Source organism: Epinephelus lanceolatus, chromosome 6 (assembly GCF_041903045.1).
Source record: "Epinephelus lanceolatus isolate andai-2023 chromosome 6, ASM4190304v1, whole genome shotgun sequence".
Classification (NCBI taxonomy): Eukaryota; Metazoa; Chordata; class Actinopteri; order Perciformes; family Serranidae; genus Epinephelus; species Epinephelus lanceolatus.
The window spans coordinates 40589068-40602661 of record NC_135739.1 but is presented as its reverse complement, the minus strand read 5'-3'; the positions used below and the strand labels follow the sequence as shown (position 1 = coordinate 40602661).

Here is a 13594-nt window from a genome sequence, read left to right as displayed (position 1 = left end):
AAATAAATAAATAAATAAACCTATATATTCATAATATTCAATATTCATTATTATTTTTCATGAAGTTAATTTTAAACTAATGATAGAATTTGCGCAAGGAGTCTAGATGTGAATTATACTGCAACTGTCCATTTAAAAAGCATAATTTTGGCCTAATAAAGCTAAAACTGTGACAGGATGAACGGAGCGCATCACTAAGGAACAGCTTACGAGTGGTTCAGACCGCGCTTCTTAAGATATATCTTTCAGAAGATATATCTTCACTAAGGAGACTCTGGGAAACAGCCCGTAAACTTAAGGAAGACCTTAAGATACAACTTACGATGCACGTAGCGCTACGAAGGCTCTGGGAAACGGGGCCCAAGTTGTTTTATAATATTTTGGTGATCTCAGCACATCTTGCACTGATCTTTCCTCATTTTAAACCACCATGCTGCCACAGCTCACTAACACACACACTGTGACACTGAGCAGACAATTCAAGACATTACAAACCTCAGAGACAGTGGGTCAGCTCAGCTGCTCTGTGTGGGGGATCACAGCAGTAGGATGTCTTGACTCATTACTTAACTTAGGCAACAGAGTTGCATTTTGGATACACTTCACATGAGGCCAGAGCATCTGACAGGTACATGGTGATGGTATAACACTGTTCCCACTTAAATCAAAGGGACAAAGAAACAGCTATAATCTAGAATAAATCCAGTCTGAGGCTCAACATGAAAGAGACAGGCAGGATCATGTGAATCACACACATGAAATCCGTGAACCGTGGTGTGTGTCTATTGTAAGCTTAAACCTTTAACCTTCTTTTGTTGTAAGATTAACAATTGATGTGATATTAATATGTGGCAAACTGTGGGAATAATTCAAATAATTCAAATATCTAAATGAAAAGATCATGATCAGTAATTATCGTAATGGTTAATGGGGCTTGAATGGTCCCGAGTTTGAATGTTTATTTGATTATGTACAGGCCTGGATTAAAGGGCCAGTGTGTAAAATGGGTTGAAAACAGTGACATGTAGTGTTTAGATTCTAGATTGCAGCGCTCGCTCGCTTGCCTGTGCTCACCCCTCCTGTCTGCAAAGTTACGGTGTCCTCCGAGGACCAAAACACTTTGGAAAAATGGCGTCGTCCGCGACAGAGAGCAGCATCTCTGCCGGTAACATATCCGAAGCAACGAGCAATGAGGTGAAGATCTAAACCATATTACGATATGTTATAGGTCATCAGTGAGAGGTTAGGAGTGTTTTATTCCTAATTGTTTTGGTAACACAAGCAAACATTAGCGCAGTAATGCTAAATAAAGTCATGGCACAATGTGGCAAATAATCGTTAGGTTGGTAGGATAACCGTTAACGTTACATATTATAATATGCGTTTGCAGAGTGATTTTCCACAGGAGACAGGGAGAGGAGGGTGAGGAGGGAGAGGGAGAGGGAGAAGAGAAAGACGAGGGAGAGGGAGAGGGAGAAGAGGAAGATGAGGGAGAGGAAGAGGTGCAGGAAGAGGAGGAGGGGAGGATGTTATGCCTGTTATGCCTTTGACATAAGACTAAAATTTTCGCAAGTGTTTTACAGTAATTGCTCTACCTGGAGATGATGTAACGTTATGAACTCTCCTCCTCACTCTCTATTTGTCGAGTCCAACACGTAACGCTATTATACTACGTGCTGACAAATAGTAGCATTTATTTTAGTAGTTTACCTGTCCAGCACAAAACATGCCACTTCAGCGTCGGATTAAAGCCCTTTGTCCTTCATGAACCCCCCCCATCGCTGAAAAACATCACCGATGTTTATTCTCTGCCGCCGCTTGTCCCATTTTCTTTGCCCCTTCTTTGCGTCTTCTTTTCCTCGCAGATGACGGTTCGGGTTCATTCTCTCCTGTTGCGTGGTAAGTGTGGTCTATTCGCAAACTTTATAACTAGAAAAATCTTTTCACTACTCTCTATCGACGAACTACTAACACTCTGCTATTTCCTCCTCCTTCTTCCTTCCTTCCACTGTCTTCTTCGTTGGTTTATTTATACATGTGAAACTCGTTCTCTGGCTGGCTGGATTGTCCGCTCAGGCTGCTGTACATACATGGCGGCGCAAGATGGCGACCTCTCTAAACAAGGCCCTTGCTATATACATATATGCTGTGATATATATATACATATATATATATATATATGTATATATATATATAAAAGCATAATTATAAGGCTATGAAAACCAAACGAATTTTATTTTATAGTGATTATACACTTATATAAACATATTAATGGGTAGAATATTCAGATTCAGATTCAGATTTGACAATAAACCATGCCAAATATTACACACTGGCCCTTTAAGGTTCCTCGACCTCAGGGAAAAATATGAGTTATGGGCACCCTCTCACCCTCTGTCTCTCCCACTCTCTATGCATTTTGTATGTATTAGTTCTAATGAATGATCTGGAAATGAGAGTGTAGCAAATGATAACGGCAATGAAGGTTTTAAATCTAGATGTGAAATCAGGACCCCTTAAGAATGGGTAATGCTGCTGTTACATTAAGTCTCCTGTCATTTAAGTTAATCTTGTGCTTTTGTGGTGCATACATATACTTCTGCACTGGCTTCAATTCTCTGAGGTTGCCCCTTATTTAAAGGCGCTGTATGTAAAAATGTGGCCAAAACGGTTACTGCACTCAAATTCAAAATACTGCCACGACTCATGTCCGCCCCCCCCCTCCCCTACAGATTCGAGGTTGCTGGACAGCGGCACGCTGGAGACTGATTTGTTTGCCCACGGGCGGCTGCCGTAACAGGGCCGCGTCGCCGCGTCCTTGATCTTCGGTTTTCCAGCGAACCGTTCAAGCAAGTCCGGCTTCTCTGCTGCTAACGCTGCTGCCAGGATACAGCTTAGGAGCTGTATCCTGGCAGCAGGATACAGCTGCTTGCTGTGCTGCTGTAGCTCAGTCGTAACTGTAACTGATGTTGAGACTCTACTGACTGCGTGACTGGTAGACGGTGGTGGGTGGCGCAACAGGCCAAAACTTAAATTCAAAACATAAACATGATTTGCGGACTGTAAAAATGTTTTCTAAATGCGAATATTCTGGCTGTACTATTGTTGTCCGTGAGATCAGTATGTTATATGAACATTAGTCCTTAGTCTCTGTGACATATTAGGATGATTTTACAACTATTTGCTTTAGATTTCTTACATATAACTCCTTTAAAATATAAATGCTCTGTCAAAAGTAGAATAGAATATAAAGTGGAATATCATTTATTTGTCATTGTCACATGTACAACGAAATTGTGCCACCTTGTCAGGGCATCAACTCATAAAACTATATCATATAAAACCATAAGCAGCATTAAAAAGAAGACAGCTAAAAAATAAATAAATAAAAACAACTCACAGCATACATTCTCTCCTCTGTCATTTGCACAGTCCCTTTTTGCACTAAACACCTTTTATTGCCTTCTTGCTTTGTTAAGTGAAGTTACTGCAATGGGTAGAAGCTGTTTCTGAATCTGTTTGTCTATACTGTCTGGCCTGATGGCAACAGTTAAACAGGGAATAACCAGGGTGTGAAGTGTCCTTTATAATGTTCCAGGCTTTTCTGAAACAACAGGAACTGTGCAGTTCTTCCAGAGAGAGGAGAGGGCAGCCAACGATCTTCTGAGTTGTGTTCATGATCCTCTGGAGCTTTTTCCTCTGAGTCACTGTGCAGCTGGTGTACCACACACACATACAGTATGTCAGGATGCTCTCAATAGAGCATTGATAAAAGGACACCAGCAGTCTCTGGGTGATGTTGTTCCCCCTGAGCACCCTCAGGAAGTATAGTCTCTGCTGGGCCTTTTTCAGCAGCTCAGAGGTGTTCTTGCTCCAGGTGAAGTCCTCCTCAATGTGGACTCCCAGGAAGCGAAAGTCAGCACCCTCTCCACACAGTTCCCGCTACTGAGTAGTGGTGGAATGTCCGTTTTCTTTTTCCTGAAGTCTATTACCAGCTCCTTGGTTTTTGAGGTGTTAAGGAGCAGGTTATTCTCCTTGCACCACACTGTCAACTGCCTGTAGGCGGACTCATCCCCCCCAGAGATCAGCCCTCCACAATGGTGTCGTCCATGAACTTGATAATGGTGTTGTTGAGGTGGGCGGGGGAGCAGTCTTTGGTGTAGAGGGTGTAGAGCAAGGGGCTCAGCACACAGCCCTGTGGGGAGGCGGTGCTGACGCTGAGGGGCTGCTGTGGACCGTGAAGGGTAGTGTGGCTGCCTCTGGTTGCTCCACCTCAAAGCAGGCAAAGAAGAGGTTCAGCTCGTCTGCCAGCGCAGCATCCCCTTCAGCAGCTCTGAGGTTGGTCCTGTAGTTGGTGAGATGCTGGACACCTTGCCACACCGCCACACCTGCCTGCTGTTGTTGCTGTCCTGGACCTCCTGGGTCATCCAGGGCTTCTGGTTGGGGTAGATCCGGATGCGCTTGTCCACTGTGACAGTGTCTATGCAGTTCTTAATGTAACATAAAACACTGTCTGTGAACATCTCCAAGTCTGGGTGTTCAAAAAACGTCCCAGTCAGTCCTGTCAAAGCAGTCCTGCAGCTGCTGAGAGACGCCATTCAGCCAAGTCTTGACAGTCTTTGTAATGGTAGGAGCAGTTTTCCTGAGGGGGGCGTATGCAGGGATTAAAAGTAGTCATGTAGTCATGTAGAAGTCCAGTAGCTGACGCTAATGCTATTGCGTCCGGTGGAATGTCAGTTATAGACCTGGGTCTGGGCAGGACAGCGTCTAGGTCTGGACACAAGGGGGACACATTTTGGTCATTTTGCTAACAGGGGGGGATGGCCCTTAAATCACCTACTGAAGGACAGCATCACTGCTTTATGGCTGAAGCTCTTTTTAAAACAGACTAATGACTGATATTTTCTGCGCCTGGTAAGAGCTGACTGGATATTTTGTAAAGTGGTCCAGAGCATTGCTTCTGCATGCTTAAACACCTTCAGGGTGTGGCACAATGCCATTGCAGCATAGTTCTGCCTCTTTTGTATCTAACACATAACATATAAACATACATACACAGTGTTACTCTATCAACACTAGATGTGGAAGACAACTGTGATTTCTTTCTTAATTTAGTGATTATAATCCTCCCTCATACCTTTTTTTCCCCCCTTTATTGATCTTTGCCCTCCCTTTCATACCTTCCAGGAGGTGCTGCTTCACTTGCTGCACACCACACTTTCAGTTCTGGTCTCCATCCTGCTGCCCTCAAGACAAAATAATGACTGCCTTCAAGGGCGTCTGGACTCAGGAGTTCTGGCGCTGTGTGGGTGCTGAGTTCTTCGCCATGCTGCTATTTGTCCTGCTCAGCCTTGGGTCAACCATCAACTGGGGGGCTGCTGAGAAGGATCCCCATCCCCCTGACCTGGTACTCATCTCACTCTGCTTTGGTCTGACTATTGCCACCATGGTGCAGTGCTTCAGCCACATCAGTGGTGCTCATATCAACCCTGCAGTCACAGCAGCCATGGTGGTGACCAGAAAGCTCAGTCTGGCTAAAGCTGTCTTCTTCCTGCTGGCCCAGTGTACCGGAGCCATAGTGGGGGCTGCCATTTTGTATGGCATCACCCCAGCCTCTGTTAGGGGTAGCATGGGCATCACCACGGTTTGTCCTTTTTTTTTTTAATTAGTTAATTGTTCACTGCTTGTTTCACAGTAATTATTGCCACAGGACTTACAATACTTTGCTGTCTCAAAGGTAATTCCAAGAAAATAATCTCAGTTAATCTAGTTTTCATCTAACATCAACAGAGATCACAGGATCAATTCTGATTTTCTAATCCTGAAAGTAGTGTTTAGCACAAAAAGACTATCTGAAGGTTATGTCTTTACCAGAGCAGCTGGAGGATATCAGACTCACAAGTCAGCAGGTTAGTGTTAGGCCAGAAAAATGCTGGTAAAAGTCTAATAACTTCACCTCAATAATAAATGAATAATTAAGATGTAGTAACTGAAACATAATAAATACAGGGAGATAACACAATTTAACATAACATAACATAACATAACATAACATAACATAACATAACATAAATAGATGGACTCATTGACAATTTAAATAGTTACTAAACTAATGAAATGCTACTATTACACCATCAGCCTCCACCCTAACCCTTACAATTTCTAGTAAATGTATCACTTTAAGAATGGAATTAGGTGACCTATGAACCCACTGACCTTGCTGACATCCAATCACACAGCCTGCCTTCAGGCAAGGTCGGCTTAGATTAAATGGACTGCAATACAGTGAAATAGCAATGTGTCCTCCATGTCTTATATTTATATACAGATCACATTTTAATGCAAGGTATGAGTTATTGAAATCTGATGATGTATTTCTTTGCTGCTGTTGTGTTTCCATCACAGGTAAATATGAGCATTTCTGTGGGAAACGCATTGGTTGTAGAACTCTTCATCACCTTTCAGTTGGTCTTCACTGTGTTTGCCACTTGTGACAACAAACGCAGTGACCTCAAGGGTTCATCTGCTTTGGCTATTGGCCTGTCTGTGTGTATTGGTCACCTGTTTGCTGTAAGTACACAACACTTGCCCAGCTCTTCCAATGAATGAATAAACAGAATAAGATAATAATGTAGAATTACAAAGGGAGCTCAGTATCACATCCATTCATCATAAATGGGTCAAAACACTGCTCTCATACAGCAATCACACTTGACGGCATCTCTTGCCTTGCGCATTATGAATGTTGTAGCAACTCATAATGTAATAATGGCTCATAATGTAATAACGCTTCATAATGTAATAACAGAAATGTAATAAAAGTTCATAATGTAATAATCGGCTCATAATGTAATAAAATCATGAGCATATAACGTAATAACAGCTTTGTGCATAATGTAATAATGTAATAACTTATTACATTATGGGCCTTACTGGCGCCGCTCATAATGTAATAACAGCTCATAATGTAATAATGGCTCATATTGTGAGAAAAAGTGTTGCATTATCATCATTTTTAGGTCAAAACTGCACACACTGACAACGAGAGTGCGCTTGTAATGGCTCATAATGTAATAACGGCTCATAATGTAATAACTTAAATGTAATAAAAGTTCATAATGTAATAATCAGCTCATAATGTAATAAAATCATGAGCACATAATGTAATAACGGCTTTGCACATAATGTAATAATGTAATAACCTATTACATTATGAGCCTTACTGGCGTCTCTCATAATGTAATAACAGTTCATAATGTAATAACAATTCATAATGTAATAATGGCTCATATTGTGAGAAAACTGCTGCCTTATCATCATTTTTACATCTTAAAAGTGCAAATAAAGCAAACGGCATGGGTTTCAGCGCATAGTAAACTACACTGGTGAAACCAAGAATTATTTAATCGTAATTGCATTCTCACATTTTATTATGTAGGATGTATAAAGTTGAGCCACTAGGTGGCACCCGTGTTAGGTATTTTGGGCCTTTGAGAATGCCATGCTCACTTCCACTGTCTGATTGTTCCAGGTAAGCAGTTGGTGGAAAGTTTAAATACTATGACGGATGAAGACTGCTGCACAAGTATTAGTGGGTTATACAGAGTGGCTGGAAGCAATAGTGGCCTTGCGTCCAATATCAGGCAGCTCTTCAGCCAAAATGCCAGGTGAATTTCAGCCTGGACCGTGACTAAACATATATCCTTTGAATGGGTCCATATTAAAGACATTCATTGGAAGAAGTAAAGTTTTCTTTTTTTTTTTAAATCCCATTCACTTGTTAAGCCTTGATCTGAGTGAACACTGGCACAGTCACTGACAAATGGAGCCCCCTGGACTTGATTTTTGTTGGCAACTATGATTTATGGTTATGTATTATTTATGCATATTGTTTAGTTAAATTTATTTGGACTTATGTTTTTACTTGGATGTCCTGACAGGCTGTGTTTACATTTTAAGAACTTTTGAGCTGGTCCATTGTTATTACATGGTTCTAAAACGCTCTTCTCATTCTTGCACAAGTTCCAAAATAAAGTAAATTGAATGAATATGTTACGCTGCTATCATGTATTTAACGTAAGTAGTAGGAAAACAATGCTTATTACAAGTCTTTATTAAATTGGCATTAAGACCAACAATAAAACAACAGCAACATTTTGACGGGAAGGTCTTCACTAGGTTGTATGGAAGGAGAGAGTGTTCACTTACTTTTTTGAAAAGACCAATCTTAAATGTGTTTTTATTGTAGAAGTTATTGTGTCCTGCATTTATTGTAGCAATAGTAAACAAAGGAAATGCTCTTTTAAACTACATGAACTACAGTCCCCCTCCTTCTTCCCTAATCCACCCTCTTCTCCAGCTGGCTTTTGAGTTGGTTACTGTCGCGCCATCTATAAACAAATCATAGTCAAACACAAACACAGACCTCTGCCCTTAAGTGCACTCTTGTTGTCAGTGTGTGCAGTTTTGACCTAAAAATGATGAAAATGCAACACTTTTTCTCAGTCAGTGGACTTGAATGTCTACAAAGTATCATCCTGCTGTTGTTATGTTTTGGCAACTAAAGCTCATAGGTTAAGGCAACAAAATCATGTGGTCAGGTTCAGGTAACAAAAGCATATGGTAAAGTTTGAGCAAAAAAAGCTTATTTTTAGGTTTCTGTAACAAAAGTTACTCAGTCAGTGGACTTGAATGTCTACAAGGTATCATCCTGCTGTTGATATTCTGGGACACTGCAACAAATGTTGGGATGTCAACAAAAGCACATGGTTAAGTTTAGGCAACCAAAGCATGTAGTTAAGTTTTGGCAACAAAAGCACATGGTTAGGTATAGGCAACACAAGCATGTACTTAAGTTTTGGCAACAAAAGCATGTGGTTAAGTTTGGGCAACAAAGGCGCATGGTTAAGTTTAGGCAACAAAATCATGTGGTTAGGTTAGGGCAACAAAAGCACATGGTTAGGCTTACGCAACAAGAGCATGTGGTTAAGTTTGGGAGACAAAAGCATGAGGTTAAGTTTGTGCAACAAAAGCATGTGGATAAGCCTGGGAAACAAAAGCACATGGTTAGGTTAGGTACACAAAATTAGAGGATTATGAGGAACTAATGAGTAGTTACTGAGGAACTAAGGTACACAAAGTTAGAGTAGTTACTGAAGAACTAATGAGGAACTAATGAGGAACGAATGAGTAGTTAAGTAGTGAAGCTAAGCTTCATTATTAGTTCCTCATTAGTTCCCAATTCGTTCCTCATTAGTTCCTCAGTAACTACTCTAATTTTGTGTACCTTACTTCCTCAGTAACTACTCATTCGTTCCTCATTAGTTCCTCAGTAACTACTCTAATTTTGCGTACCTTAGTTTGTCAGTAACTACTCTGATTTTGTCTACCTTATTGTAAATCTTACCAGTTTGGGCAACAAAAGCATGTGGATAAATTTGGGCAACAAAAGCACAAGGTTAGGTTAAGGCAACAGAAGCATGTGGTTAGGGTTAGGTTTAGGCAACAGAAGCATGTGGCTTAGTTCTGACAACAACAGCACATGCAAAGGTTTAGACAACAAAAGGATGTGGTTAAGTCTGGGCAACACAAGCACATGGTTAGGTTTGGGCAACAAAAGCATGTGGTTAAGTTTGGGCAACAAAAGCACATGGTTAGGTTTGGGCAACAAAAGCACATGGGTAGGTATAGGCAACAAAATCATGTGGTTAGGTTAGGGCAACAAAAGCACATGGTTAGGCTAAGGCAACAGAAGCACGTAATTAAGTTTGGGCAACAAAAGCATGTGGTAAGTTTGGGCAACAAAAGCATGTGGTTAAGTTTGGGCATCAAACTCATGTGGATAAGTTTGGGCAACAAAAGCATGTGGTTAAGTTTGGGCAACAAACGCATGTGGTTAAGTTTGGGCAACAAAAGCGCATGGTTAAGTTTAGGCAACAAAATCATGTGGTTAAGTTTGGGAGACAAAAGCACATGGTTAGGCTTACACAACAAGAGCATGTGGTTAAGTTTGGGAGACAAAAGCATGTGGTTAGGTTTGGGCAACAAAAGCATGTGGATAAGCCTGGGAAACAAAATCACATGTTTTGGTTAAGGCAACAGAAGCATGTGGTTAAGTTTGGGCAACAAAAACACATGGTTAGGTTTAGGCAACAAAAGCATGTGGTTAAGTTTGGGCAACAAAACCACGTGGTAAGTTTGGGCAACAAAAGCATGTGGTTAAGTTTGGGCAAAAAAAAGCACATGGTTAGGTTTAGACAACAAGAGCATGTGGTTAAGTTTGGGCAACGAAAGCATGTGGAAAAGTTTGGGGATAACATTTTATAATAAGGTACACAAAATTAGAGGATTATGAGGAACTAATGAGTAGTTACTGAGGAACTAAGGTACACAAAATTAGAGTAGTTACTGAAGAACTAATGAGGAACTAATGAGGAACGAATGAGTAGTTAAGTAGTGAAGCTAAGCTTGATCATTAGTTCCTCATTAGTTCCTCAGTTCCTCATTAGTTCCCCATTCGTTCCTCATCAGTTCCTCACTAACTACTCATTCGTTCCTCATTAGTTCCTCATTCATTCCTCATTAATTCCTCAGTAACTACTCTAATTTTGTGTACCTTAGTTCCTCAGTAACTACTCATTCGTTCCTCATTAGTTCCTCATTAGTTCCTCAGTAACTACTCTAATTTTGTGTACCTTACTGTAAATCTTACCAGTTTGGGCAACAAAAGCACATGGTAAAGTTTAGGCAACAAAAGGATGTAATTAAGTTTGGGCAACAAAAGCATGTGGTTAGGTTTGGGCAAAAAAAAGCACATGGTTAGGTTTAGACAACAAGAGCATGTGGTTAAGTTTGGGCAACGAAAGCATGTGGAAAAGTTTGGGGATAACATTTTATAATAAGGTACACAAAATTAGAGGATTATGAGGAACTAATGAGTAGTTACTGAGGAACTAAGGTACACAAAATTAGAGTAGTTACTGAAGAACTAATGAGGAACTAATGAGGAACGAATGAGTAGTTAAGTAGTGAAGCTAAGCTTGATCATTAGTTCCTCATTAGTTCCTCAGTTCCTCATTAGTTCCCCATTCGTTCCTCATCAGTTCCTCACTAACTACTCATTCGTTCCTCATTAGTTCCTCATTCATTCCTCATTAATTCCTCAGTAACTACTCTAATTTTGTGTACCTTAGTTCCTCAGTAACTACTCATTCGTTCCTCATTAGTTCCTCATTAGTTCCTCAGTAACTACTCTAATTTTGTGTACCTTACTGTAAATCTTACCAGTTTGGGCAACAAAAGCACATGGTAAAGTTTAGGCAACAAAAGGATGTAATTAAGTTTGGGCAACAAAAGCATGTGGTTAGGTTTGGGCAACAAAACCATGTGGTTAAGTTTGGGCAACAAAAGCATGTGGATAAATTTGGGCAACAAAAGCACAAGGTTAGGTTAAGGCAACAGAAGCATGTGGTTAAGTTTGGGCAACAAAAACACATGGTAAGGTTTTGGCAAGGAAAGCATGTGGATATGTTTGGGCAACAAAAGCACATGGTAAGGTTTAGGCAACAAAAGCATGTGGTTAGGGTTAGCTTTAGGCAAAAAAGCATGTGGCTTAGTTCTGACAACAACAGCACATGCTAAGGTTTAGGCAACAAAAGCATGTGGTTAAGTTTGGGCAACACAAGCACATGGTTAGGTTTGGGCAACAAAAGCATGTGGTTAAGTTTGGGCAACACAAGCCCATGGTTAGGTTTGGGCAAACAAAAGCACATGGTTAGGTTTAGACAACAAGAGCATGTGGTTAAGTTTGGGCAACGAAAGCATGTGGATAAGTTTGGGGATAACATTTTATAATAAGGTACACAAAATTAGAGGATTATGAGGAACTAATGAGTAGTTACTGAGGAACTAAGGTACACAAAATTAGAGTAGTTACTGAAGAACTAATGAGGAACGAATGAGTAGTTAAGTAGTGAAGCTAAGCTTGATCATTAGTTCCTCATTAGTTCCTCAGTTCCTCATTAGTTCCCCATTCGTTCCTCATTAGTTCCTCACTAACTACTCATTCGTTCCTCATTAGTTCCTCATTCGTTCCTCATTAATTCCTCAGTAACTACTCTAATTTTGTGTACCTTAGTTCCTCAGTAACTACTCATTCGTTCCTCATTAGTTCCTCATTAGTTCCTCAGTAACTACTCTAATTTTGTGTACCTTACTGTAAATCTTACCAGTTTGGGCAACAAAAGCACATGGTAAAGTTTAGGCAACAAAAGGATGTAATTAAGTTTGGGCAACAAAAGCATGTGGTTAGGTTTGGGCAACAAAACCATGTGGTTAAGTTTTGGCAACAAAAGCATGTGGATAAATTTGGGCAACAAAAGCACAAGGTTAGGTTAAGGCAACAGAAGCATGTGGTTAAGTTTGGGCAACAAAAACACATGGTAAGGTTTTGGCAAGAAAAGCATGTGGATATGTTTGGGCAACAAAAGCACATGGTAAGGTTTAGGCAACAAGAGCATGTGGTTAAGTTTGGGCAACGAAAGCATGTGGATAAGTTTGGGGGTAACATTTTTACAATAAGGTACACAAAATTAGAGGATTATGAGGAACTAATGAGGAACTAATGAGTAGTTACTGAGAAACTAAGGTACACAAAATTAGAGTAGTTACTGAAGAACTAATGAGGAAAGAATGAGTAGTTACTGAGAAACTAAGGTACACAAAATTAGAGTAGTTACTGAAGAACTAATGAGGAAAGAATGAGTAGTTAAGTAGTGAAGCTAAGCTTCATCATTAGTTCCTCATTAGTTCCTCAGTTCCTCATTAGTTCCCCATTCGTTCCTCATTAGTTCCTCACTAACTACTAATTCGTTCCTCATTAGTTCCTCATTCGTTCCTCATTAATTCCTCAGTAACTACTCTAATTTTGTGTACCTAAGTTCCTCAGTAACTACTCATTAGTTCCTCATTAGTTCCCCAGTAACTACTCTAATTTTGTGTACCTTACTGTAAATCTTACCAGTTTGGGCAACAAAAGCACATGGTAAAGTTTAGGCAACAAAAGGACGTAATTAAGTTTGGGCAACAAAAGCATGTGGTTAGGTTTGGGCAACAAAACCATGTGGTTAAGTTTGGGCAACAAAAGCATGTGGATAAATTTAGGCAACAAAAGCACAAGGTTAGGTTAAGGCAACAGAAGCATGTGGTTAAGTTGGGCAACAAAAACACATGGTTAGGTTTTGGCAACAAAAGCATGTAGATACGTTTGGGCAACAAAAGCACATGGTAAGGTTTAGGCAACAAAAGCATGTGGTTAGGGTTAGCTTTAGTCAAAAAAAGCATGTGGCTTAGTTCTGACAACAACAGCACATGCAAAGGTTTAGGCAACAAAAGCATGTGGTTAAGTTTGGGCAACACAAGCACATGGTTAGGTTTGGGCAACAAAAGCATGTGGTTAAGTTTGGGCAACACAAGCACATGGTTAGGTTTGGGCAACAGAAGCACATGGGTAGCTATAGGCAACAAAATCATGTGGTTAGGTTAGGGCAACAAAAGCACATGGTTAGGCTAAGGCAACAGAAGCACGTAATTAAGT

The 13594-nt window shown here is 40.4% G+C and overlaps 1 protein-coding gene across 1 annotated transcript in view; it reads left to right on the top strand.

The window, feature by feature from the left end:
- LOC117254276 (aquaporin-4-like) overlaps positions 1 to 13594 on the top strand; it is a 34152-nt gene that overhangs the window by 8715 nt on the left and 11843 nt on the right. Inside the window, exons 2-3 of the mRNA XM_033622432.2 lie at positions 5188 to 5644; positions 6406 to 6570. Of these exons, the coding sequence (XP_033478323.2) occupies positions 5188 to 5644; positions 6406 to 6570 (622 nt within the window). The remainder of the gene's footprint in view (positions 1 to 5187; positions 5645 to 6405; positions 6571 to 13594) is intronic.